Here is a 25,961-nt window from a genome sequence, read left to right as displayed (position 1 = left end):
GGTCCTCTCAGGCTCAGAGCTTTAATATTTGTCCACATTAAAGGAGACAACCCTAGTCAGCAGTGTCCACTAACTATTGTCCTCTTTTTAAAAACCAAACTCTGGACTTTGTTCTGCTGAATCAGTTGATTTCAGTGCCTGATCACAGCAACATTCTCAGTGTCAGTGAGGACAGAACAATGTCTGTGGAGACATTAGAGGACAGCTCCATGTCTTATCTGTCCACCTAAACACAATTTCAGCTTTTTAAACTAATCCCAGCTTCTTGTTTTCTGCTCTCATGTGCTGATGGACATTTTCATTGTTACTGAAATAAGGTAGAGAGACAGAAAATGTCAAAGACATCCAGCCAGAGCAAACTCACCTTTTCCACCTTTGTCTCCAATTAGACCAACAATCTAATTCATCCCAACACTTGTCTCAAGTTCTGTCTGCAGCTTCACATGATCAAGGACCTGTTGTTACCTGGACCTGATCTACTTCTGGTGGAGCTCAGTTCAAAGTTTCTCTCTGTCACAAATATTCACATTACACTGAAATGATAGTTTGGTTCCAGGAAAATTCATTTCAATTCACTGTTAGAGTCATGAAATAAAATGAAATACATTCATAGAAACATACTAACAGTAATACTGCAGTTTCTCTTAGTATAAAGATTAACAACAGTTAGCTTAGCATAAAGACTTTAAACTGACCTTTGACCTGGAGCTTCACATCTTTCTTCATTAGGGTGTTTCTCTCCCTGCTGTAGACGGTGCGGGTGAAGGGTCTTCTGTCCAAGTCTGTGGGGTATTTCAGGGTCAGACTGAGGTCTCCAGTTTTCAGCAGGTTTCTCTCCATTGTTGTTCGACCTTTGTAAAGATAGTACTGTTCTTCAGGCTGGTCAGAGCCATTCTGATACACATGCATCATCTTCTCTTTACTGTGCTTCCACTCCACTTTGGTGTCTACAGGCAGACAAACTGTGATTTTACAGGGCAGCTGGACAGACTCCACCCCTGAATCCACGTCCACCTGGTAGACTGAGAGGACAACAAAGCACAGCATCATGTGGACAGACAGCAGCAGCAGCTCTGATGGTAACAGGACCTCACTGTCCCATGAAGACACTCAGGAACTACTTATTGTGACTGATTCTCAGTTTGGTTCTGATTTGTTCCTCACTCTCAGTCTGTCTCAACAGTCAAGGAGCAACAAGAGTAAAGAAGTGAACCATCAGCATTATGGGTAATGTAGTAGTAGAGACATACCTGACATGAAATAGTGACGGAAATGTACTAAAAGACCCCCAGCAACAATCACAAGAACCAGGAGAACCAGGAGAGCTTTGGCCCAGGATGGAAATCGTTCTTTGGAGAACATGAAGAACAACATGACCTCTGACCTCTGACCTGTGTCTACAGCACTGACCACTAACCTGTCACTGACCTTTGAACTGTAGCTGTACGTCTGTCACTCTCTGTAGAAATCTGAACCCTTTGACAGAGCAGGTGTAGGTTCCACTGTCAGACAGTTGCAGTTCTGTCAGATTCAGACTGAGGTCTCCAGTCTCCAGAGCATCAGGCATCATTGATGTTCGGCCGCTGTAAAGCTGGTTCTGGTTTTTAAGTTCATCACCTTCCTGCTGACGCTGGTGGACGGTTGAAGGACCAGTTCAGAAGTGGGAAACTGAAACAGTGCATCAGGACAAACTGGTCTCCCTCATACATGTCAGAGCTGAGACATGCTGGAAAACTGTGAGGACACACAGACAGAGAGGGTCCATCTCAGCACCTTATTTCATGTCTCATTACTCGTCCGTCCTCAGGTGAGTCAGAAACCAACCTGGTCCTGTTTGTGATTGGACGCTGCTGCTGATCAGGCTGCTAGAAATGAGAAACTAGAAATGAGATTGTTGCTTTGTGAACCATAAATATTCCTCAACCTGAAACAGAGACAACATCTATTTCACATGTTGATGAATGGTGTAAAAATGGAGGTTGTTTATTAGCAAATATAAAACTGAAATAATTCACTGACCTCCTCTTTATCTATAACATTTATCAGTTTAAGGTTGCATCACATAACCTGAAGTTTACAGACTCATATCAATATGTGGCTTTTTATATTGATGAATATGTGAATGTTATGTTTCCTGGTGAATCAGCAGCTAGAGCTTTGAGAGGATCAATGGTCAAAGTAAAAATATCAAAGACATATTGTACAGTGCAAACGTTCTATCAGATGTGAAAACAATGCTGTAAAGTCAGCATGCTTTCAAAAATAGATATGTTAATAGTTTGTATGAATCAGTGAACCAAATGGAAAGTAAAGGAACAGAAGACAAATCCAAATCAAATCTATATTTGATGCAGAACAGCATCAATTCTTCTGGATACACTTGAACAAAGTTTTTGAAGGAACTCAGCAGGTGGGTTGTTCCAAACATCTTAGAGAACTAAACACAGATCTTCAGTGGTTGTACGTTGCCTCAAATCCTTCTGTCTCTTCTTCAGACAGACTTGACGATGTTCAGATCAGGGCTCTGCAGGGTGCAAACCATCACGTTATTAAACCATCAAATTATTTTTGCTACGAGTATGTGTTAAATATGCTCAGGTCGGGAGTTTTACAGGCAGCGCTGACACACTGTCATAGAGACAGAACTATGCTAACAACAGTGCACTGCTTTGTCCTGATCCTGTCTGCGTGTCCAAGTCAAGTGTGCTACATGAAGATCAGTGCGGTTTCTTCTCAGAGATACTCCACTCTCTGATGGATAGGAGCGTGGAGCCACTTCCTCCTCCACCTGTCCCTGTTGTCTCCAGGTTCCTGTAGGGACGTTTCTGAGACGCACTATGTCTCCTGGCTTTAGAGACATACCCTTTTTTTACTTCTCTGACTTTGTGTGCGTTTTGAACAAGTCAGCGTTATGTCCGGTGTCTGTATCTATGCTTAGTCAACCTAGTTACTGCAGTTTCTATGATCATTAACTCGTTACAGGCTCTTTGTCGACCTGCAGCTCAGCACAATTCATCTTCCATCCAAAATGTTGCCATCAAAAACTTCTGATTTCAAAAAGTATTTACCACAACACTGACATTTGTCTTTGTAAAGTTAAAAATGCACTTTGTTTTATAATTATTATTTTAAATGTATGTTGTGTATTTTATTTCAAATTTTAAAAATCCATTTAGTTTTTGTGAATTTCATCTAACTGATCAATCTTTAGTTGCACTTGTTTTGGTTCCCAGGGAAACGAGATTGCTGCACATCGCCCTTCATGTATGTCCTGAGTTTCTGTAGCCCCTCCCCCTTTCCCTCTCAGTGCTGCTACGCACCATTGAGGGTAAGTTATGTGGAGAAACGCTGATAGTATTTTTCTTTTTTCTTCAAAAATTAAGTTGCTTATGTTGTCACCTTATCTGTGTACTTGGTTTTAATATCACTACGTTATTGAGCTTTATTGTGGAGTTTTGACCATTAATGTAAGTTTAATGGACATTTTCATTTTACTTTGAAGTCTGTTTGGTGCCACTTGCCAGACGTCATGTCCTGTGTGATTATTGTAACTCTGTGGAGATTTGAGCTGCATTTCTCAGTGCAAACTTTATTTTTTGTACATGTAGGGGTCAGACGTGCAGGAAAGGCCAGAAGACAATTTATATGGTTGTTTGTTTGTCGTCTGCAGGAGCAAATTAATTGTGGGAAAAGAGTCTTCAGCGTTGTTTCTCTATGTCCAATCCACACCTGTTACATCTTCCAAGAAAACTCTGTCCCTCAGACCTCACTGACTGCAAATCCTAACAACATGTGACTTTATGACCCTCTGTTATTTCCTTTAGTTCAGCATTAACCAGCTTTAAGACTAGCAGTTTTAGTTCTACCATTATTTGTAGGATTATTACTGGCAGGGTGAAACCTGGAAGCTGTTGAAGAAGAATCTGTACAGTGGCTCAGCTCTCTCCTGTTCAGAGTTTAGGTTCAGTTGGAACAACCAAGGAGGAGGAAACAAACATGATGAACAACAGTGGTGACCCAGTGAACTCTTCAAGTGACAATGAAATACTGGGAATCAGTGGGTGTTTCTACTCTGAGTCACTCACAGTAGAGTAGAAGTAGAAGTTTATTAAATGATTATTTTGTGAATGTGCACAGTGGAAATTGTTGGTTAAGTAAAAGTCACAAACAGCTCAGAGATGCAGGTTCCTTTATTAAAATCATCAACAATGTTCAGAGAAGAAATGACTGAACAGGAAACTTCTATTCTTGTGGGATCATTGTGTGACTCCTCTCCTGCACAGCTGTTAGTCACTGCTGCATAATCAGAGCTAAACTACTGGTGGATGAAAGAAGACTCTGCTCTATCCAAGGTGAACAGCAGCTCACACTGCAGTGGAGAACATGAACGTCTGCTGCAGGAACCCTGGATGTCTGATTGAACAACTTCACTACTCTACACACTCTGCTGTGTGGATTATTAGAGGAGCTTTAAGATCAGACTGTGTCTAAAATAATTAAATCTTTATAGACATTTGTGTGAGACACATGGTGGAAATCAGGTGTAGTTGGAGGTTTTTATGTGAAGAGAAGAGAGGAGAAACAAACAGCTCCCTCTCTGTTGGTCAATGCTGCTGTTGCTGGAAACCGAATGATAGAATTCTTCATCTACACGGCTGTGTTGAAGACTCGGAAGAACACCGCTATTGCTGTGACAAGAGACTTCCCTTGTACTTCTTGTGTTCCATTGGTGAGTTTGTTGTCAGCTACTAACACTCCTACCAGGAACCAAGAACCATCCTGCTGACACATCAACGGACCTCCAGAAAACCCCTGAACAAAGAGGAAATATGGAAAAGTTCAAATCCAGTAGGATCATTCTGACCCTGACCTCTGACCCTTTAAAGGACCAACAGACACTTTGATAAAATACAAACACACACCAACACACTGTGTGTAGGAACAATAATAATAATACTAATCTGATTATTCACCTGCTCCAGTGTCAAAGCTTCTGTACAAATGCTGTCACTCGATGTGTCCTCACAGTCCACCACAGAGGTCTGGAATTCCTGCAGAACTTGTTCCTCTAAAGTTGGGAGAATCAGAAAATGGTGACAAGTGGCATCAGAAGCAGGTTGTAATTATCTCTCTAACTTTACTATGTTTGATGGAAAGAGGTGAAATGATGCAGACAGTTAACATTACTGTGTCAGACTAGTGTCAGGGACTCACCCCCTCCTGCCCCGGAGCTCCAGCCTGCAACCCAGCACGTGGAGCCCACACTGAAGTTTCGTCCGGTGTCCACACAGATGGGCAGGATGGAGTCGGACAGGGGGGCGGGGGTCGCCAGATGCAGTGGTGCTGCATTAGACCCAGTGTGGTTGCTCAGAGTGATGTCTGTCACATTCAGTTTCACCTCAAAGGGGTTGAAGCCGTTCTGTTTCAGACGACCCAGGACCACGGTCCAATCAGATGCTGTGGCTGAACTGAGGGAGATAACATGAGCTAAATTAGGACTGAGGAGAACTCAACACTTTAAAACATGTGAGAACATGACTCCAGGTGTTTCACCTTGAGAAACAGTCGGCACTGCTCAGCACAAAGTCCTCATTCACCAGAGTCCCACCGCACACATGACGTCCATCCTTCTGTAGACTCGCCATCCACGGCCACTTACCATCTGTAACCTTCACGCCTAGTCCCAGAAGACGATTACTCAGTGGGACCTGGCCACAGACATCAGCTGGAGACACATTTGAGCTTTAGAGACTTGAAAACTTCAACTGTTTAGTTAAACCCACAAAGGTTAATTTTAGATGATGGTGGAGATCCCACAGTTTCCAAAGAGACCAAAATAATGTCCAAGACTCCTGTGATTTTTCACTTTGATGCAGTGGAATCTTAAAGGTTTTTGTGTGATGAGCTGCAACAAGTTGAAAACACTGAGAATGACTGATTTGATCCAAGTGTTGAAATGGGTCAGAGCCATCACAGAGCCTGGACATGACAGGAAGTCAAGTTTGAAGCAGATCATCAACAATGTTCAGAGAAGAAATGAACCTACAAGCTCTTAGTGATGATTTAGTGATTTTCTTCTGAAATGTTTTGACATTTTGTTCTAATTCAATACATCAGTTGTTGGAATTGTCTGAATCCATTTGTGGAAATACTGCAGCTGATTTGCTCCAAAGGTTTGAAACAAACCTCTGACAATCTGAAACATTTCTATCCAACAACAGTGTGAAGATCATCTTTAACTAAATCAGACAGGAGCAAACTGGGACTTACCATCCAGCTGTGAGAGACTCTCTGAAACACAGAACACAAAGAAACTGTTGAGGCTTTTCTGATACTTTTTGTACAACATTTGGACATGTGGTGGAAACAGGAGAGGATTGAGTTTTATCATCTCTAACATTTGTTACTAAACGCATTCAAACACATTTTAGACAAAAGTAAAAAGAAAAAAGGTTCATAAACCAACATTTAGTTGTTACTGATAAAACAAAAAAAAAAATATTTTTCACTTTAATCATAAACAATGTGTTTTTTTCAAGCTGGATTCAAATCAACACCAGATAATATTTCTTGTCAAGCTGCATCGTTACTAAAAACTTATTTTAGATTATTTTAAACACTATTCAGTAGGAGCAAGTGGGGCGGCTGTAGCTCAGTTAGTAAAGTAATCGTCCACAAACCACAGGGTCAGTGGTTCTATCCCTGGTCTAGTCTATATGTCAAAGTGTCTCTGGCAAGACACTGAACCCCTAACAGCCCCTTCCCCTCCCCAGCTGTGCAGTGTTGGTCCAAGCCCGATAGAAAATGGGGAGGTTTGCGTCAGGAAGGGCATCCGGCGTAAAAACTACCAAATCAACATGCGGACAATGATCCACTGTGGCGACACTGAACTCAAGGGACAAAAATTACATCCAACATCCAACTTCTTGTGGAAATATTGGAGTCTCCTGCTTATCAATAGTGTCTCCCTGACTAAAAAATATACAACATCCTGATGATCTGATATTTCTATAAAACCAAAGTGTGAAGATGATCCATAATGAAACAAGACATGTGGTTTATACAAAGGAGGATTGATTTCCACTTCAGATCATGTGGTCTGTCAGATGTGTGCTGGCTCACACAAGCTCAACAGTTTGTGATGGTCAGTTTGGGGGTTCAGGGTCTTGTCCAGGTACATTTCCACATATGACTCTACACAGTCGGGCTGAGAATCACTGAAGCTACGGTCGACAGGTGGACAGTCACCACCTGAGCCACTGCTGCCCCCTCACCACAGATCTCAGTTCATTTTTTTGCATTTTTTTCTTTTATATTATATATTACATATATTTTTTACACATTGAATGTTGGACTTGAAAGAGTTTTTTAAGAATTGACTCAGTTTGGACAGTTTTTATTCCCTTCTGTCCTCACTTTGATCTAAAGAAACATTAGTATTGCACCTAGTATTTTACTTGATTAAGAGGTTATAAATGGTAAATAGTTGCTTACATAGCACTTTTATCCAAAGCGCTTTACAATGTTGATTCCCATTCACCCATTTACACACACACTCACACCGATGGTGGTGGCTGCCATGCAAGGTGCTCACCTGACCCACCGGGAGCAACTTGGGGTTCAGTGTCTTGGACACTTCCACGAGTAGCAGGGAGCTGGGATCGAACCACTGACCCTGTGGTACATGGTCAACTGCCTTACCAACTGAGCTCTGAAACCTGATTGGTTCAGGTGTGGACAGTGAGGAGGTTCTTACCTGGTGTCAGCAGAGTCAGCAGAGTCACCACACACATCACTTTGTAGGAAGCCATCGCTGCAAGTGTCAAGTCCTCACATCTGACATGGTATAAATACCTTGTTCTCCCCCCTCCCTCCCTCAGACACACCTCTCTCTGCTTCTTTGACAACCTATAGATCAAACTAAACCATTGTTGTGTCTTTTTACCAAACCAAGTTCAAGTTTTTTCCAGTTCAAAGAGATTCTGCACCATGTTCCTAAATCATTACTGCAGAAGCTGGATGGACGTCTTTGCTGACAAGGACTAATCATTCCTTGTTATTCATCTATAAAACCTTCCTACATACAGAAATCTAGACTTTACACAAATGATTGGACCATGTGTGATGACTCAGTGAAGAAGTTTAAATGTGCTGACGACACGACACTGGTTGGGCTCAGAACAACATCAGATGTATCAGCATAGAGAAAGGAGCTGGTCTACAGATCATAATCTTCACCTTTACATTGGGAAAAATAAAGAGATGGTTATAGTTTCTGGAAAAGGTTGTGGGGAAAACGATGACTATAATATCTGTGAACCTGAATTTACATGAGCCACAGTTAAGACATGTGGATCAGAGCTGTGTGACATGACCAACATCTCATATCCTGATGGAGTTAATGAAAAATAAATTCAGCATAGAACAAAATGTGCAGCACACTTTGTGGTTCTTATCTGAAGATTATCTCTGAACTGTTGGACATTATTCTTATGTAGGTGCTAACAGAGTGGTGTCTGTTGTGGTGATGCTGGAACGTACAGGCATGATGCTCCAAGTGAGGAGAAAGATTTGTAGAACTAGGCTGAAATGAGTCATCAGTAAAATGTTTGTCATGCAAGAGACCCAATAAAACCACATGCTACAGTCAAGGTTGTGTTAAAATTGAAGGTGTGTTAATTGATTCACAACCTGAATGAAGCACTGAGTAAAATGGAAGAAAACATTCCACCTTAAAGGTTGTTGTAGCTCTTCAGCAGCATTAGCTGTCCTGCTAATGTTAACTACATTTTTGTGCTTTGTCCAAATAGCCGACGTTCCACAGATCAACAGAGACTGGATTAGTTTTCTCTCTTCATGCAACAAGTGATTCCAGAGTTGTTGGAAGTGATCAGACAGGAAACACCTGCTTTAATGTTAAAACATCTCTTAAAAACCCATTAATTTGAAATAGAGTTTGTTTTCCATCCTTTCATTATCTTTATCTGATTATCCTGGAGCCTTTTCCAGCTGTGGTTTGTAAAAATGTTTTATCCTACTGGACATTTTATCTTTTTTTAATATATGAAAAACTCAACCTGAGATGTTTGAATAAACACTGGACTGAATGTACTAAGGAGTAGATGGTTGGACTCGTGTGGTAAGTGTATTGCGTCACTTCCTGTTTTTGCACACTCTTGGGTTTCTACCAAAGGACTGTTTACTGATTAATTGTAGCTCTTACGCAAATCGGAGGTCACTAAAATTAACATTGAATCAATGTGTAACTTTAACAAAACAGACGGACTCCGTAGTTTTCTCTGGACCCCTGCCAAATCTGACCAGTGACGACATGTACAGACGCATGTCGTCATTCAACCGCTGGCTGTCTAGGTGGTGTCCAGCAAACGATGTGGGCGACATAGACAATTGGAAACATTTTTGGGGAAAACCTAGGCTGATTAGGAGAGATGGCATCCATCCTACTTTAGATGGTGCAGCTTTCTTCAATCAGAGTTGAGCCTACGATGCAGAGATTCAGTCCTACACGCCTCTCTGCAGTGTCCTTACAACCGTCACCCGCCCACAACTCCAACATACCTATAGAGACTGTGTCTGTTCCCCAACCAACTAAATTACATAAACTAAAAACGACCACAAGAGGACTTAATCATGACAACATAATAAAAGTTAAAACTACTCCTCTTACAGAAAAAAAAACCCTGTCTTGACCCAGGTGTCTTAGCCAATTACAGACCAATATCTAATCTCCCCTTTATTTCTAAAATAATTGAAAAAGTAGTTGCAAAACAACTATGTGATCACCTTCATAGGAATAATTTGTATGAAGACTTTCAGTCAGGATTTAGAGTTCATCATAGTACAGAAACAGCACTGGTAAAAGTCACCAACGATCTTCTCATGGCCTCAGATACTGGACTCATCTCTATACTTGTTCTGTTAGATCTTAGTGCTGCATTTGATACCATTGATCATAACATTTTATTACAGAGACTGGAACATGAAAATGGGATTAAAGGAACTGCACTAGGTTGGTTTAAATCTTATCTGTCTGATAGATTTCAATTTGTTCATGTTAATGATGAATCCTCCATGCACACAAAGGTTAGCTATGGAGTTCCACAAGGCTCTGTGTTAGGACCAATACTTTTTACAAAGGTGGAATAGGAGGTAGAGACTTTAGCTATCAAGCTCCTCTCTTGTGGAACCAGCTCCCAGTTCAGATTCAGGAAGCAGACACCCACTCTACTTTTAAGTCTAGGCTCAAAACCTTCCTCTTTGATAAAGCTCATAGTTAGTTATAGTTATGCTGCTATAGGCTTAGACTGCTGGGGGACCCACCCCCCAATGCACTGAGCTCCTTTTCTCCTCTTGACCCTCTCTCCTCTGCTCTCAGCCCGCAATTGTCACCACTGGATGTCATTAGCTCTGTGTGTTTTCTCCCGTGGTTGTCTTTCTCCTTCTCTGTCCCCCTCTCTCTGTCCCTTTCTGCAGGTGTCCCCGGCTTTGAAGCTGTGTGTTTTCCAGTGTGCAGCTACTGGTCCTACCAACCTGCCCGATGTTTTGTTGTTGCTTTTTGTTGCTCTTTTCTTTTCTCTGTTCATTTTCCACTCACCCCAACCGGTCGAGGCAGATGGTCATCCACCCTGAGCCTGGTTCTGCTGGAGGTTTCTTCCGTTAAAGGGAGTTTTTCTGCTCCACTGTTGCCTATGGCTTGTTCAAGGGGGAATTGTTGGTTTCTCTCTATACATCTTTATAACCTTGACTTTATTCTGTAAAGTGCCCTGAGATGACTTTGTTGTGAATTGGCGCTAAATAAAGTTGAATTGAATTGAATTGAAAGGTGCTGAACTGGTTTTAACTGACTTGTTCTCCTTCCTGTGGCATCATGTTCTGTCCATTTGTCAAACACTTTGGACTCGGTTCTTACCGTTGAAGTTACCTTATATCTCAGTGAGACACACAGAGTGTCCAATTAAGTCTTGTATTTGGCAGCATTTGATGCCAAAAGGAACTTTTCCTCAGTGTCCAGCTGCTTTATTGGTCAGAAAATGGCTGACGCAGGTTTCCTGGAAAAAAATCAGTTTCTGAGAAACGGTCCATTGGTTTGGTGATAACAGAGACACATTAACACAGAAATGTGTGATCTATTGTTTGGCAAAGAAGCAGAGAGAGGTTTGTCTGAGGGAGGGAGGGAAGAGAAAAATGGAAACTTGATGGTTTCCTACAAAGTGACGTGTAAAAAAAAAAAATTATATAAATATATTGTTATATATTTAACTGAATAATATATAAAAGACAAACACACCTAATTTATTTTTACTGAGATCCGAACACCTCAAAAATCAGTCCACTCAACATGGCTCCCTCCGAGGCAGACGTGTTTGCTCGCTCCGCTCTGAAATGGCAGAGAGTGCTGCGCCCTGATTTTCACAGAGACCTGGCTCTCAGACAAAGTCCCAGAGGACGCCATTCAGCTACAGACTCACTCTGTTCACCGAGGCGATCGAACGGTTGCGTCCGGTAACGCTAAAGGGGAGGTGGGTGTGTGTATGTTAACAACTCGTGGTGTGGAGATATACAGACGGTTGATGAACACTGTTTGCCAGATGTGGAGTTTTTACTGCTGAAGTGCCTCCTTATTATCTACCGAGGGAATTTACTGCTGTGTTTTTGGCTGCTGTTTACATGGAGCTAACTCCACTGCAGCACTCAGACCACATCTCTTTGTTCCTGTACCCTGCTTACAGACAAAGACTGAAGCAAACACACCCTGTCACCAAACAGGTTAAACTCTGGACCCCAGAGACTGAGAGCACCTTGCAGGACTGGTTTGCTCTGACTGACTGGGATGTGTTTAAAGCTGCAGCCACTCTGGAGGACTTTTCCCTCAGCGTACAAGATTATGCCGAGGGTCTCAACGACCCAGGTACACAAAGCTCTGAGGAAGATCAACCCCCACAAAGCAGCAGGACCAGACAACATTCCTGGGTGGGCCCTCAGAGCATGTGCCAACGAACTGGCTGATGTTCTCACCTCCATCTTCAACCTCTCCCTCAGCCAGTTTATCGTTCCTTCGTGCTTTAAGACCACGACCATCGTCCCCCTGCCTAAGAAGAGCCCACCCACCTGCCTGAATGACTACAGGCCAGTGGCACTCACTCCAATCATCATGAAGTGTTTTGAGAGAGTGGTGCTGGCCCACATTCAGAGCAGCATACCAGACACTATCAACCCCCTGCAGTATGCCTACTGGCCCAACAGGTCCACCTCGGATACTATTGCTGCAGCCATCCACTACTCCCTCTCTCACCTGGAAAATAAGGACTCATACCTCAGGATACTCTTCACCGACTACAGCTCCGCCTTCAACACGGTCATTTCCCACAACCTCACCCACAAACTGTCCACACTTGGTCTACACCCCACCCTCTGTGACTGGCTCCAAGACTTCCTGACTGGCACGCCTCAGTCTATCAAGATTGGTAACAGGACTTCAGCCAGACTCATCACAAACATTGGCCTCCACAGGGTTGTGTACTCAGCCCCATCCTCTACACCCTGTTCACCTATGACTGTGTCGCCTCCCACAAGGACAACATCATCCTGAAGTTCGCGGACGACACCACAGTGATAGGACGCATTGTTGGTGGTGACGAGGCAGCCTACAGGAGGGAGGTGGCCAGTCTGGTGTCATGGTGTGGAGACAACAACCTCACCCTCAACACGGACAAGACGAAGGAAATGATAGTGGACATGAGAAAGGAGAGAACTTTAAACTTTAAATACCTGGGTGTCCACATCACTGAGGACCTCACTTGGACACCTCATGTCACGCAGCTGGTCAAGAAGGCCCAACAGCGGCTGTATTTTCTGAGGAGGCTGAGGAAGTTTGGCATGTCGCCTAAGATCCTCAGCAACTTCTACAGCTGTGTCATTGAGAGTGTTCTGACCAACTGCATCACTGTGTGGTACAGCAGCACTACTGTCATGGACCGCAAACGCCTGCAGAGAGTGGTGAAGACTGAGCAGAAGATCACCAGGACTCCACTGCCCTCTTTGCAGAGCATCTACCACCACAGAGTCCACAGGAGAGCTGCTTCCATACTCAAAGACCCCTCCCACCCCCAGCACGGACTGTTCACACTTCTACCCTCAGGATGGAGGTACAGAAGTGTGAAATGCAGAACCTCAAGACTGAAGAACTCTTTCTTCCCCTCTGCCATCAGACTCCTAAACAGCTGACAGGAGTTTGCAACCATGAACATAAAACAACTGTTAACATGGACACAACTGTTTACATTGAATCACATTTTGCATTTGCACATTTATTTTTTTCAGAGTTGCACTACCTCACCTTTATTGCCTTATTGCTCTTATTTTTTTGCACCATGATGATGACCCCCAGTTTTTTGACCAACTTAGTGGGACAATCACTGTAGATCCAATGTTGATGCTGATGCTGTGTTGCGTCGAAGGTCTGGCTGGGAAGACAAGGACTTCGGTCTTGGAGAGGTTGAGCTGAAGATGTGTCCCTCTCATCCAGGAAGAAATGTCTGAGAGACAGGCAGAAATGCGCGATGAGACAGTGGAGTCGTCCAGTGGAAAGGACAGGAAGAGCTGTGTGTCATCAGCATAGCAGTGATAGGAAAGACCAGAAATTAAAAAATTAACACAGATTAACTGATACGTTGTTGTAGAGAAACAAGCTCAGGGTTCCACTGCTTCTCCATTATTGCTGAGTGGTGTTTTCTGCACTTTGTATTTGTTATTATGCTCATTTTATAATGTTATTTGAAATCCACCCACCCGTCTGTCTTACATAAAACCCTAAAACATCTTGTTATTTTCTTAATCGAATGTCAAGTATGATTTAACTATTGTCTTTCTATGAAGAGACAGGACTTAACCCCTGAAATCTCCCTCATTTGGCAAATGAGTGATTCCACCTCCTCCATCTTAGTCCAGTGTCCAATATTATTAAAATAATCGGCCAAAGCAATAATCTGAGTCTCTCCAAGTTTGATTTCCTTCTTCTATCTTGAGTGGTTAGTCCTTGCCAGTCCTTTGTATGTGACACACCTGGTACATGTCCAATGTCTGTATAAACTAATGTGACAAGCTTCCTGAAACTGGAAGAATAATTTCTCTTAAGACACACTTTGGTGCTGTAGCATATTTTTATCAATAGATGGGCTACTATACCTCTAGAGGGTCTATAGCTACACCCCAGCACATGATCAGTTTGTGAACGTGCACAGTGGAAATCACTGATTTAAATAAAAGTCACAAACAGCTCAGAGATGCAGGTGCCTTTATTAAAATCATCAACAATGTTCAGAGAAGAAATGACTGAACAGGAAACTTCTATTCTTGTGGGATCATTGTGTGACTCCTCTCCTGCACAGCTGTTAGTCACTGCTGGATAATCAGAGCTAAACTACTGGTGGCTGAAAGGCCTTAAACCCTTAAAAGCACAAACATGGCCAGCATGACAAGCTCACACCAAAGGTTCCTTCGTTGTCCAGACAGTTGTACTTGGACAGGGTTGGGGGGAGGGTCCAATCACATCCTGTGGGTGAACTGAGGGAGATAACATGAGTTAAATTAGGACTGAGCAGAACTCAACACTTTAAAACATCTGATTGATTTCAAACCAGGACTGGATCTTTACAGGTTCAGCTTGTTGGACTGTTGATCAAAGGACTGGCTCAGTGTTTCTGTCCAAAAGGACAAATGATGAAGCTACAGTCAACAATTATCACTGTGTGCCGAACCAAACCAAACATGTTAGTCCGTCTCTCTCAGTATTTTGTGGATTACCCACCTGACCCAGTCCTTTCCTACAACAACTGTCCACTGTGGTGTTGGACAAACGGCAACATAAACCAGGTGTCTCACCTTGAGAAACAGTCGACACTGCTCAGCACAGAGTCCTCGTCCACCAGAGTCCCACCACACACACGACGTCCATCCTTCTGTAGACTCGCCATCCACGGACACTCACCATCTGTAACATAAGAGCTTCCTCTCAGAACACAAGTATTCAGTGGGGCCTGGCCACAGACAACAGCTGGAGACAAACCAAACAGGTTGAGAATTTTGGCTTTAAAGCCTTGTAAACTTTGTGTGTTGAGTTAAACCCACATAGATGTAGTTTAGATGATCGTGGAGGTTCCAAAGTTTATAAAGAGACCAAAATATAGTCTAAGACTCCTGGGATATTTCACTTTGATGCAGTGGAGTATTAAAATTTTCGTCTCTGACTTTGTCACCACAGTTTCGTGAAGAGCTGCAATGGTTTGCCGTGGTGATCCCTACTTGTCATGATCCAGCCCTTTGGTTTCACTTCCTGTCTCTGTCTTTTATTTTGTATTCACCTGTCTCCACATCCTGCTCTGTTCAGCCACTTCACATTCATCACCTCTCCTAATTGGTTACACCTGTTCCCTCAAACCCAGCCCTTCCCACAGTCCCCTGCATGACTTCAGTGAGCCTTCCAGACATTGTCTATGTGTCATTTGGATCATGGTAATGTCTGCAATCACCTGCCTGAAGCCTGCTGCTAAATCAGTTTCACCTGTTACCTGTCTGCTAAACTGCTAATCTGCTAAACTTGCCTGTGTGCTAACCAGTCTGTATATTACCTGCTTGCTAAGCAGGTAATAAGGCCACTCCTACACTCCTGTGAGACTCACAATAGACTGCACCCTCATACCATCCTCATAAACCCCTCCCCATGAGAGGACCACTGCTTACTGAGTGTAACTGTTTACAATTTGAAATCATTTGTCACTTTAATCTAATGTGTGTTGTGTTTTTGTGACCTATTTACAGTTGATTGCTTTTTTTTATTATTAGTTTTCTATTTTGTGCTCAGAAACTTGTGAGGAACAAAATTTAATTTCATTCTGTGCTTTTAAAAAATAACGTGTGAAATGACAAAGAATCTTGACTCTTAAACTGAAATGTTTTTCACTGATTTTGTGTCAATTCAAGTCATGAGTTTTTGTAATTGTCTGAATCAGCGTGACTATAGCAAATTTATAAAAAATATGACTGATTCGTGTTGTCTACCTGCAGTCTGAAGTTCTAGATTTGACACGAACACAATCTGAAACATTTCTATCCAACAACAGTGTGAAGATCATCTTTAACTAAATCAGACAGGAGCAAACTGGGACTTACCATCCAGCTGTGAGAGACTCTCTGAAACACAGAACACAAAGAAACTGTTAGTAATACACACAGACCTTTTATACAACACTAATGGTTTCACTAAATATGTTTTAAATTTATTTTTTAACATTTATTACTAATTATCAACAGATTTCTTTTTAAACATTATTAAAAATTGTTTTTTGTTTATTTTGTCTTTTTCCACAAAATTCAACAGATGACAAAATAAAATTTAGATGCTAAAGGTTTTAAGTGACTTTACTCAGCTTTAAATTTTATTTCTCTATTTATTTATTTTACTCATACGTAACTTAAATAACTCAAAATCACATCAAATCTAATTATATTTTTAATAAATAAAAATTTACTCTGTAATTAAATTTTTGCTTCAGAAGTATAAATTCTATTTTAATACAAATTATGTTAATGAAATATAACATTTCCAGGTACATTTCCACATATGACTCTACACAGTCGGGCTGAGAATCACTGAAGCTACGGTCGACAGGTGGACAGTCACCACCTGAGCCACTGCTGCCCCCTCACCACAGATATTACTTCATCAGTGGTCAGTTTTTTACGTGAATTAGATCTGAAACCTGATTGGTTCAGGTGTGGACAGTGAGGAGGTTCTTACCTGGTGTCAGCAGAGTCTGCTGAGTCACCACACTCATCACTTTGTAGGAAGCCATCGCTGCAAGTGTCAAGTCCTCACATCTGACATGGTATAAATACCTTGTTCTCCCCCCTCCCTCCCTCAGACACACCTCTCTCTGCTTCTTTGACAACCTATAGATCAAACTAAACCATTGTTGTGTCTGTTCACCAAACCAAGTTCAAGTCTTTTCCAGTTCAAAGAGATTCTGCACCATGTTCCTCAATCATTACTTCAGAAGCTGGATGGACGTCTTTGCTGACAAGGACTAATCATTCCTTGTTATTCATCTATAAAACCTTCCTACATACAGAAATCTAGACTTTACACAAATGATTGGACCATGTGTGATGACTCAGTGAAGAAGTTTAAATGTGCTGACGACACGACACTGGTTGGGCTCAGAACATCATCAGATGTATCAGCATAGAGAAAGGAGCTGGTCTACAGATCATAATCTTCACCTTTACATTGGGAAAAATAAAGAGATGGTTATAGTTTCTGGAAAAGGTTGTGGGGAAAACGATGACTATAATATCTGTGAACCTGAATTTACATGAGCCACAGTTAAGACATGTGGATCAGAGCTGTGTGATATGACCAACATCTCATATCCTGATAGAGTTAATGAAAATTTCAGTTAAGCATAGAACAAAATGTGCAGCACACTTTGTGGTTCTTATCTGAAGATTATCTCTGGACTGTTGCACATTATTCCAAGTTGACCCGGGAACATCAAGGCTGTTCCTTAGAAACCAACATAACAGGAGGGTTAAAGATTGTTGTAGCTCTTCAGCAGCATTAGCTGTGCTGCTAATGTTAACTACATTTTTGTGCTTTGTCCAAATAGCCGACGTTCCACAGATCAACAGAGACTGGATTAGTTTTCTCTCTTCATGCAACAAGTGATTCCAGAGTTGTTGGAAGTGATCAGACAGGAAACACCTGCTTTAATGTTAAAACATCTCTTAAAAACCCATTAATTTAAAATAGAGTTTGTTTTCCATCCTTTCATTATCTTTATCTGATTATCCTGGAGCCTTTTCCAGCTGTGGTTTGTAAATATGTTTTATCCAACTGGACATATTATTGTCTGTAAAGCTTTTTTTAATATATGAAAAACTCAACTTGAGATGGTTGAATGAACACGGGACTTAATGTACTAAGGAGCTGAATGGATGTTAAACAACTTGTTGTCCTTCCTGTGGCATCATGTTTTGTCCATTTGTCAGACAGTTAATTAATCTGATATAAAAGATGAAGTTACCTTTGACCTCAGTGAGACACACAGTGTCCAATGGCCTTGGTTACTGTCCTAGGAGATTAAGGCTGTTTAGAGTCGTAGATATTACGTCCCTATGACTCTGCCCTGTTCTCACCTCCCCTGTTATCCACCTAACAAGCCTTTTCACACCAGGTGAGAAACAAGATCTACTATGAAGGATGTAACTGGGTCCATTAGCCAACTTTCCCTCAGACTGAAGAAGCTGCTTGGATGAGTAGCAAAACATTTTTAACCAAGAAGAAAAAAGTCCAGTTGACGTGACTCAGATAACCAAACCTGGATGACCTTCACTGACATAGATCTATAAAATCTCATTTATAGTTTATTGCTATTCGATATTTGTTTCAATTCTATCCAGTGACATCTGGTGAAGAGGCCAACTTTGATTTTTCATGCCTCAGTTAAGGGCTATTGAAGTAACAGTAATGATAATTCATTTTGGTACAAGTAAAGAGAAAAGGCTAAAAGGATTAAGATAAGTTTGTTTCTTTTCAGTTTTGCTCAAGGTCTCAGGACACAGATATGGACATGATAGAGGAAGGTGTTTGTGGAAGTGGAGCATCAATCACAAAAGTGTATGACAGGCATCATCACTGCTGCACAGCAGCCATTGATCGTCTTCAGAGAAGATGACAGATGATGATTGGTGGTAAACCTGTTTTTGTCATCAGTGATGAAAGCAAGTTTCTCCACAACAGAACAGGTGTCAATCACAGGGAGATGATGTTAATTAATGATATTATTCCATTTATTACATGGTCCAGAAATGTGAACAAGTAACACAAATACTGCTGATATTTGGTGATATTTGTATTTGTTATATTTAGAAGAAATATGTTGGGTATAAAGCCTGACTGGGTTAAAATCCGACCAAAGGTTCAAATTAATGAAGGCAAAATATTTGGGTCAAAGTTTGCCCCCTGCTGGACCTTTTATGGATCTGTTATTGACAGCTGCATCCATCACATTAGTGAAATATCTTACAGCAATGTCAAAAAACATTGTTAAACCTCTCAGCCAGGCTCAGATTTGTGGTGAAGGCCTGAGAGTAATTGGGGAAGGAATCAGGAAAAAACAGGTCTGGGGAGACAAACTGAGTTTTGTCTTAGTGGAAATTATTCTGGGAGCCAAAGGTGAGGACGTGATCCCAGTACTGAGTCCAGCAGACATGGAGGCATTGAAAGCAGCTCTGACGTTTTCATGTCAGAAAGTCTTGTGCTTTTAGAGTTTTACTCTGTGTAACAGCATGTAGCCTGTATATGATACCTTCACCAACAAAATCCAAACTTTTCTGTGTGTTCAGTTCAACTTTAGGAAAGTAGCTAGCTAACTTTATCACATGTGGGGTGAAGCCAAGCGGCTCTGCTGTGTAGTAAAATGGCTTTTTTGGACTTATAATAAGAAACTGAATGAACACAGTTAATATCTAAATAAATCCCTGTGCTGAAATCATTCAGTGTAGTTACTGTATATACTGTAACTCATCCATGTTGGCTGAGGAAAAGTTTTGCTTGCACTGACTTGTTGCTTGTGCATCTGATGACATTGGCAAAACTAATGATGCTAATGAAGTATGTAAGCGACCTTTCCACCGTGTTAGGGACGACATTGCCACAGTCAGCAGCTTTGCTGATAGTTTCTAATTAGTCACTGATCTCACCTCAATATTTAAAAACCCATCTTTGTATTAATCAGGTCACCATGACAACTATGATGATTGTGCAGTGACATTAAAGTCTATTATATTCTGTCAGTAAGTTTGCTAACAGCTTTAACCACAGCAGAGAAAACAGGTGGCAAACATTTTCTAAGATATTCAGCAGAAACTGGAAACAGACCTCAGACCCTGAAGCCTGACAGTAGGCAGGTAACTGGGTAAGTTTGGTTGAGGTTAAGGTCAGGGGACATGGACATCTACAGCCCTTTTCACACATGGGATCCCTAACTTTGCTGCCTTCATCTGTCAGAGTTAAAAATCAACTTGGTTTTGTTATTATCTCACATTTATGTTGTGTATTTTATTTATGATTTTCAAATTCCGTTTAGTATTTGTGAATTTTATATAACTGAGCAATTTTTATTTGCACTTGTTTTGGTTCCCAGGGAAACTATATTGCTGCACATCACCCTTTATGTAGCCCCTCCCCCTTTCCCTCAGTGCTGCTCCTTATCTTCAAGGGTAAGTTGCTGATGAAATGCTGATGGTGCTGATTTTGTTCAGAAATTAACCATCAGTTATTGGTTAAATACACGACGGAGGAGATGATGTGATGTTCAGGGGCAGATGAACAGAAAGTGGAACTAAATCTTGATGGATGGAGGGATGTTTACTGTGTCTAAAACAAGATGGGGGAACAAACCATCAACTTCCACTTTGTGTTTCTTCCAATAGCAGGTTCTGCTTTAGTTTGATGCTAAATGAGTTTTTCTTGTTCTTTAAATCAAAATGTTTTAAATCAACTTGTTTTCAGTTCTGTCCAGTTCCTGTTTCACTGAAAACTCACTACATTTAATTATTAGAATTCTTCATATTAGCAGTAGTTCTATCATTAACAGTCATTAGTTTGGTGTTTAAAAGCTTCATTAACTTTGCTGTTATTTCAATGATATTGATGAACCTAAACCTTTTCTCATTTCTCTCCATGTTGATTTTCTCTTGTGGTTCTGTGGGTTTTACTAAACTGTCTCATTGGAAATGTTAAACTTCCTTTTTTGTTGTGATGAACCAAACTAGTTAGTATTTAAAGACTCATTGTAATAACTATTTAAAATGACACTGGACCTGAAATGACAGACTCAACATTACACAGCACTTGTTGTTGTTGTGGAAGAAAAAATGAAGTTTGCAATAAGATGTTTGTATGTTTATACAGCAGCCAGTTCTATAAAATCCTTTATGGTTTTGTAGGTGACATTTGTGATGTGATGATTAATTCCTGGGTCAATGTTGTTCAGACAATGTCCATTTCTTTCACTCACGTAATTTGTCCAGTTTCTTAACCTTCACACTGTCTCCAAAAGAGCAAACATTTTACACTGATCTGTACTTGATCAGTTTTCTGTCACTGTGTGATCTTTACTTTTCTTTACTTTTGTAAGTTTTGACTGACTGCTTGTAGTTTCCTCAAGAAAAAATAAAAAAAATCTTCAAATGTGTTGAGTAACTAAGAAAAGATAAGTTGAATCTTTATCTATGGACGTCATTTAAACACACTGATGCTTGAAGCCATCTACTGGTCGTCTGTAGTGTTTTACTTTAAGGCTCTTCCTGATTATCTTCAGTTGTAAAAACTGCTGAACTTGATTTTCATTTACACCATATTTTAAGGATCACAGGCTGCATTTCTTTGCTGCTGGGTGAGTCCAGTCTGCTGGATGTGTTGATGTCTGAATGTTGAGAGAAGATCACTGCTGCTTCCCACAGTAGATCAGTTATTACAGCTCAAACCTGAACAGGTGATTCTCTCTACAGAAAAACCTACAACACCACCTCCACCTGGTGATGTTCTGTCCGTACTTCATGTCCACTGTCCTGATGGTGTCTTTATATCGACATGTACCAACAGGTAACACTCTGAATCATTACAGACACTCATCAATCAATCAACATATTGTAGCAATTATTTATATTTTCAACTTTTTCTTGTGCACCTGTTCTGACAGTAGGAAATCACCTGGATGTATCTATGGGAACGACCTCGCGCACCCAAGCTGAGTATTGGATGGTGACTATGATGATGTCACCACAGAGCACTGTGATGTGATACAATCAGCAGAAAGTCTTCACTTTGTCAGATTCTGAACCCAGCAGTAAAGAGGAGGTGGATGTGATCTCTCCTGCAGGAGCTTCACTTTTCTCACCCATGCTGTTGCAGAAGTCAGCATGGAAAAACTGTATATCTGGCCATGATCAAAAGGAGTCAGAACTCACAGTACAGTGACTGTTAAGATCAGTCTATAAGCTTATCATCTATGACCCATGTTCCTGTTTACAGTAATCCTGAAAAAAATCTAACAATTCAATAGTTTAAAATGTAGAACTGATGCCTATAAGGACACTGCACTGCACCCTGCCAAGCTGCTCAATGATTTTAAGGGGGTTTGGTATGATTTTACACATGGAGAAATGCTTGACTTCATCCAGAAGAAAAGGAACAAGTGAAGAGAGAGAATCCAGTGTCAAAACATTTAAATGTGACCAAGGTTACAAGGTGAAAGATCCTCTGATTTCACAACTTACTCAAAGAGCGAGAGACGAGCATAAAACTAACCAAAGATTCAATATTCAAGATTCAAAGTGTTTCCCGGCACAATGAAATTCTCATTTTGCTGTTCACAATAAATGTCATAGATTAAAAGTAAAATAAAAAATAGAAAAAAAATACAATAAAACATAAGAGCAAAAAAATAAAAGAGCAGTAAAAGTGAGGTAGTGTAGTTCAGAAATAATGAATGTGCAAAAGCAAAAATGTAAATCAATGTAAACAGTTATGTTATGTTCATGGTTGCAAACTCCTGTCAGCTGTTTAGGAGTCTGATGGCAGAGGGGAAGAAAGAGTTCTTCAGTCTTGAGGTTCTGCATTTCACACTTCTGTACCTCCATCCTGAGGGTAGAAGTGTGAACAGTCCGTGCTGGGGGTGGGAGGGGTCTTTGAGGATGGAAGCAGCTCTCCTGTGGACTCTGTGGTGGTAGATGCTCTGCAGAGAGGGCAGTGGAGTCCTGGTGATCTTCTGCTCAGTCTTCACCACGGTCCATGACAGTAGTGCTGCTGTACCACACAGTGATGCAGTTGGTCAGGACACTCTCAATGACGCAGCTGTAGAAGTTGCTGAGGATCTTAGGCGACATGCCAAACTTCCTCAGACTCCTCAGAAAATACAGCTGCTGTTGGGCCTTCTTGACCAGCTGCGTGACGTGAGGTGTCCAAGTGAGGTCCTCACTGATGTGAACACCCAGGTATTTAAAGTTGCTCATCCTCTCCACTTGAAGCTCCCGGATGAACAGTGGCTGATGCGTTCTCCTCTCCTTTCTCATGTCCACTATCATTTCCTTTGTCTTGTCCGTTATGAGAGTGAGGTTGTTGTCTCCACACCATTGCACCAGACTGTCCACCTCCCTCCAACAGGGTGTAGAGGATGGGGCTGAGTACACAACCCTGTGGAGTGGCAATGTTTGTGATGATACTGGCTGAAGTCCTGTTACCAATCCTGACAGACTGAGGCCTGCCAGTCAGGAAGTCTAGGAGCCAGTCACAGAGGGTGCGGTACAAACTAAGTGTGGACAGTTTGTGGGTGAGTTTGTGGGAAATGAGCGTGTTGAAGGCGGAGCTGTAGTTGATGAAGAGTATCCTGAGGTATGAGTCCTTATTTTCCAGATGAGAAAGGGAGTAGTGGATGGCAGCAGTGATGGCACACGAGGTGGACATGTTGGGCTGGTAGGCATACTGCAGGGGGTCAATAGTGTCTGGTATGCTGCTCTGAATATGAAGGTGAGAACATCAGCCAGCTCGTTGGCACATCCACCCAGGAATGTTGTCTGGTCCTGCTGCTTTGCAGGGGTTGATCTTCCTCAGAGCTTTGTGTACCTGGGTTGTTGAGACGGTTGGTGGAGGGGAGGGGGGTTGAGTGGTCCAAGTTTGTGTGAGCCCCCTCTCTGCAGTGTAGCTGGGGGCCTCAAAGTGAGTGTAGAATGTGTTGAGGTCGTCCGGCAGGCTGTCTGTTGAGGTGATGCTGGTGGTGTTGGTCCTGTAGTCTGTGATGTGCTGCAGTTTTTGCCACATCTGCCCTGAGTCAGCAGTAGAGTAGAAGCTGTCCAGCTTCTCTCTGTACTGCGTCTTAGCCGCTATGATGGCTTTTCTCAGTCCGTACTTCGCAGCTTTGTACTCGGTCTCTTTGCCTGATCTAAATGCAAGAGAGCGAGTACGCAGCATGTGACGTACCTAACTGCTTATCCAGGGCTTCTGGTTTGGAAACTTCCTGATTTGTATGGTGGGAACGATGTTATCAACACAAGTGCTGATGTACCCAGTCACATACTCAGCATAATCCTGTGCGCTGATGGAAGAGTCCTCCAGAGTGGCTGCAGCTTTAAACACATCCCAGTCTGTCAGAGCAAAACAGTCCTGCAAGGTGCTCTCAGTCTCTGGGGTCCAGAGTTTAACCTGTTTGGTGACAGGGTGTGTTTGTTTCAGTCTTTGTCTGTAAGCAGGGTACAGGAACAAAGAGATGTGGTCTGAGTGTCCGAAGTGGGGGCGGGGTGCAGCCCTGTATGCACCATGTATGTTACTGTAAACATGATCCAGAGTGTTCTTATCAAGTGTGGGAATGAAGTCACCAGCAACAATAAAAACAGCGTCAGGATGAGCCGTTTCTAACGCACTGATGACGTCATAGAGTTTGCTGATGCTGCGGTGGAGTTAGCTCGTGGGGGGATGTCAAATTCCCTCGGTAGATAATAAGGAGGCACTTCAGCAGTAGAAACTCCACATCTGGCGAACAGTGTTCATTAACCGTCTGTAGTTATGTTAGACTTTTTATTTTCCTTTGTCCTTTTCATCAACTCTCCAATACTAAATCTGTGATCTCCTATCGTCTGCTGGGTAATCGAGTTCTTATCGAACTAGCTTCATAACATAACATCTTTCCCCCTATAAGGAAATACTATTTACCCCTAAGACTAAGTGGTGCCCGTAAGCATTTTAACTTTACTTGTAAACAATTCCTTAAACGTTGACACTTTTTTTTTTTACTTAAACGTCCACCTTTCCATCCTAAGACTTTTTAGCAACTCTCAATCATCTTCTTAGGTGGCCGAACATGTCTGTTACGTATGAACAGTCCTTCCACAGCTGGCAACTTGGGCAATTCGGAAAGCCTTACATCAGCATTTGATGCAGACCCTGCTGTCAGGCCACATTCAGTGTGACCAAGCCCATTCGTAGTGGGCTCAATAGATGCAGTCAAGTCCTGCTGGACTGTTTCCTGACCTGCTGTGTCCTTTCCCATTGGCTGTAGCTGAATGTGAGGGCAGTGACCTAAAACAGGCCAGGACCCCAACACATATTGTTTATTTAACCCCACTGTAACTTAAGTTCATATTCTACACTGTTCTTTTGGCACATTTGATTTACTAGTTTACCTGATTTTGAGAAATGTGCACTTCAGTCTTCTGCACACAGACAACATAGTGAGCTTTGATAAGTGTTGTTACCGATGTTCGCCACCAGAGGGAGACAGGCAGTGCCGACACACTGTCATATAGCGCTGAGACGAGACACGAGACAGAACTATGCTAACAACAGTGCACTGTTTTGTCTGTAATTTTGCAGGTAAGCTGATATGGTATGAAATGTAGGATTAATGTGTCATATAAAGCAGAGGGTTATGAGTGAAGTGGGAAAGTTGGCCGTTCGCTCCCATTCAGTGTGTGTTGGCACGAGTTAGATGTTAGCAATGACAATGTAGCAGTTAAGCTAACTCGGCCGTTAGTATTTAGGACCCTGTGCGGTACATTTGACTGAGACATGTCTAAATTGTCTAGCATGTAACTGTAAAGATGTCGGGTGTAAGGACTAATGTTACAGTAGTGCTGTTTCATTATTGGTGCCAAAAATTATTTATAATTAATAATATAATTATTTTATTAATATAATTAATTAAATTATATTAAAATTATTTTTGCTACGAGTATGTGTTAAATATGCTCAGGTCGGGAGTTTTACAGGCAGCGCTGACACACTGTCATAGAGACAGAACTATGCTAACAACAGTGCACTGCTTTGTCCTGATCCTGTCTGCGTGTCCAAGTCAAGTGTGCTACATGAAGATCAGTGCGGTTTCTTC

At 41.8% G+C, this 25,961-nt stretch overlaps 2 protein-coding genes across 2 annotated transcripts in view; both read right to left on the bottom strand.

Moving 5' to 3' along the window:
• The window catches only part of LOC137137017 (interferon-induced protein 44-like), a 111,134-nt gene that overhangs the window by 50,937 nt on the left and 34,236 nt on the right, over positions 1-25,961 (bottom strand). The gene's annotated exons all lie outside the window — the stretch shown is intronic.
• On the bottom strand, positions 4,623-5,645 carry LOC137138060 (tryptase gamma-like). Its single transcript, XM_067524966.1, has 4 exons — positions 5,554-5,645; positions 5,215-5,468; positions 4,974-5,068; positions 4,623-4,812 (listed from the first exon to the last, which is right to left on the bottom strand). Exons 1-4 carry the CDS (start codon positions 5,643-5,645, stop codon positions 4,648-4,650), a joined length of 606 nt encoding a protein of 201 aa, XP_067381067.1. The 3' UTR covers positions 4,623-4,647.

The sequence above is a fragment of the Channa argus genome, chromosome 12 (assembly GCF_033026475.1).
Source record: "Channa argus isolate prfri chromosome 12, Channa argus male v1.0, whole genome shotgun sequence".
NCBI classification, from domain to species: domain Eukaryota; kingdom Metazoa; phylum Chordata; class Actinopteri; order Anabantiformes; family Channidae; genus Channa; species Channa argus.
This window is presented reverse-complemented; position numbering and strand designations above follow the sequence as displayed.